We start from the raw sequence: 2,897 nt of genomic DNA on the forward strand, positions 1-2,897 counted from the left end.
ACGTTTTTATCGGATTTTAATGATGACTGTTTTTGAGTTATTACACTTGACTTAGTACAATGGTACAATTATTAAGATCTGCTTGTGATCTCTACAGAGACTACAATTTTTAATTAATGTTAATGGAAATCAGTGCAAGCATTGGAATTGATAACATTGGGCTCATTAACGATGAATGTTTTGATGAAAGTCATTGCCGCTTGATTGTCAACATTTGCTTGTGACCACAATAGAGACTACTTTTTTCAATTGATTTTAATGAAAATGTTTTGAACATTTGGATTGATTACATAGAAGTCAAGTTGGAATTTGATGAGTTTTCAATGAATAATTTTTGATTTATTGCCCTTGATCTAACATCACGTAAAAATCGAAATGAAGATTTTTGACTGCTGCCGGTGGGCTTATATTACCTTGTCTGGCTATTCCCTAGTAATTTTGTGTTATGGGGTTATATATACTGATCTTCTAAATTGAAGTGAAAAGTCAAGAGATTTTCTTTATTAAGCTGGATAACTGTTCATTATTTGACTTTATTTTTTTTTCATTTGTAACTGTTACCTGTCAAGCCAAGAGAGTTTTGATTAGAAAGAGAATTTTTTTATTTTTGAATAAAACTGCTAACTCTTACAGTTTGTGTTTATTAAGTGCGTTGTAGATCTTGATCCGACCCAACACCAAGATTTTGACATAAAGATCTCACATATATTACATATTCAACATATTTAATCCAAAATTTAAACCAGCCAGATAATCTCAGAAATAGTGTTGTTGTCTCTTATTTGATTTAAAGGGAAGGTCTGCTTTAATTTTAATGCATAAAAATAGCTTAATTTTTGACTTTTGTCTGTTACTGGGTTAAAAGTCCATTATCAAAAGTTAGTTTCAATTGTTCGGGGGTCATTATTGAGTCCATGGATTAGAGAGTTAACATAGTCCAGTATTAAGGAGTTATTATTGAGTCCATATATAGAATAGAGAGTTAACATAGTCCATTATTAAAGAGTTCCTATTGAGTCCATGGATTAGAGAGTTAACATAGCCCAGTATTAAGGAGTTATTATTGAGTCCATAGAATAGAGGGTTAACATAGTCCAGTATTAAGGAGTTATTATTGAGTCCATAGAATAGAGAGTTAACATAGTCCAGTATTAAGGAGTTATTATTTAGTCCATAGAATAGAGAGTTAACATAGTCCATTATTAAAGAGTTCCTATTGAGTCCATGGATTAGAGAGTTAACATAGTCCAGTATTAAGGAGTTATTATTGAGTCCATGGATTCGAGAGTTAACATAGTCCAGTATTAAGGAGTTATTATTGAGTCCATGGATTAGAGAGTTAACATAGTCCAGTATTAAGGAGTTATTATTGAGTCCATGGATTAGAGAGTTAACATAGTCGAGTGTTAAGGAGTTATTATTGAGTCCATAGAATAGAGGGTTAACATAGTCCAGTATTAAGGAGTTATTATTGAGTCCATAGAATAGAGGGTTAACATAGTCCAGTATTAAGGAGTTATTATTGAGTCCATGGATTAGAGAGTTAACATAGTCCAGTATTAAGGAGTTATTATTGAGTCCATGGATTAGAGAGTTAACATAGTCCATTATTAAAGAGCTCCTATTGAGTCCATGGATTAGAAAGTTAACATAGTCCAGTATTAAGGAGTTATTTAAGGAGTTATTATTAAGTCCATGGATTAGAGAGTTAACATAGACCAGTATTAAGGAGTTATTATGGAGTCCATGGATATAAAGGGTATGTCAGGTATGTACTAAGGAGCTAGTTTTTGTCATAATTTTGTTAGGATTTAAATTTCCCTTAGATAATGAGCTAAAGGATGTGGCAAAAGTGGTGTACCATGTGCTTGAAAAGCTGTACAAGATGTATTTTTGTATGCTTTTTGAGGTAGCTTCCCATCAACAGTTCCCTGCAGTTCTTAATCGTGTGCTTAACCGTAATATAAGATGTAAATTAACCATAAGACATTTACAAGAAATTGAATATCCAGAACTTATTTTTCATTATAGTCATATTTGGGACCTTGAAGAAGTTATTAGCTTTTGTGATTTTATTTACTGCCCATATTCTTTGGAATGATACAAAATGTATATAGCTTTTAATTGTTCTGTTATGTTATTAGAAAATGTTAAAATCATTATCTTTCTTTTTGTTTGCTCAAATGTGTACATATATCTTGAATAAGTTCTAGAACATTGAATTACTTTAATTCAGATGTAAACAATATTTACCTCCATAATCGTAAATGTTAGACACAATTTGAATGAGAGTCCAAAATAAGGAGTTATTAACTCATAATGACCGTAAACTCTTAATGCTTATTCGTTGGTACGTCTGTCCGTCGATCCGTCCGTCCGTCCACAATTGCTCGTAAACACTCTACAGGGCACAATTCTTGACGGATTTTAACGAAACTTAGTATGTGTGTTCGCAATCACCCAAGGATAAACCCTATTGAAAATCAGCGTAATCGAAAAATATTTAGCATGAATTATTGCCCTTGTTAATTTTTAGCTCGTAAACACTCTAGAAGGCACAATTCTTGACAGATTTTGACGAAACTTGGTATGAGTGTTCGTTATCACCCAAGGATAGACCCTATTGAAAATCAGCGAAATCGAAAAATATTAAGTATGAATTATTGCCCTTGTTCTTGAAAACGCGTTCAATTTTTAGCTCGTAAACACTCTAGAAGGCATAATTCTTGAAGGATTTTAACAAAACTTGGTATGAGTGTTCGTAATCACCTAAGGATAAACCCTATTGAAATCAGCGAAATCGAAAAATATTTAGTATGAATTATTGCCCTTGTTCTTGCAAACGCGTTCAATTTTTAGCTCGTAACACTCTAGAAGGCACAATTCTTGACAGATTT

The 2,897-nt window shown here is 32.3% G+C and overlaps 1 protein-coding gene across 1 annotated transcript; it reads right to left on the reverse strand.

The window, feature by feature from the left end:
- Nucleotides 1–954: 954 nt before the first annotated feature.
- On the reverse strand, nucleotides 955–1,683 carry LOTGIDRAFT_147722 (hypothetical protein; the record flags this gene model as incomplete). The annotated part of the gene is made up of 1 exon (XM_009060155.1): nucleotides 955–1,683. A coding segment is annotated over one exon (729 nt), but the record flags the coding sequence as incomplete, so codon positions are not given.
- Nucleotides 1,684–2,897: the final 1,214 nt, after the last annotated feature.

Source organism: Lottia gigantea, assembly GCF_000327385.1.
Source record: "Lottia gigantea unplaced genomic scaffold LOTGIsca_4076, whole genome shotgun sequence".
Classification (NCBI taxonomy): Eukaryota; Metazoa; Mollusca; class Gastropoda; family Lottiidae; genus Lottia; species Lottia gigantea.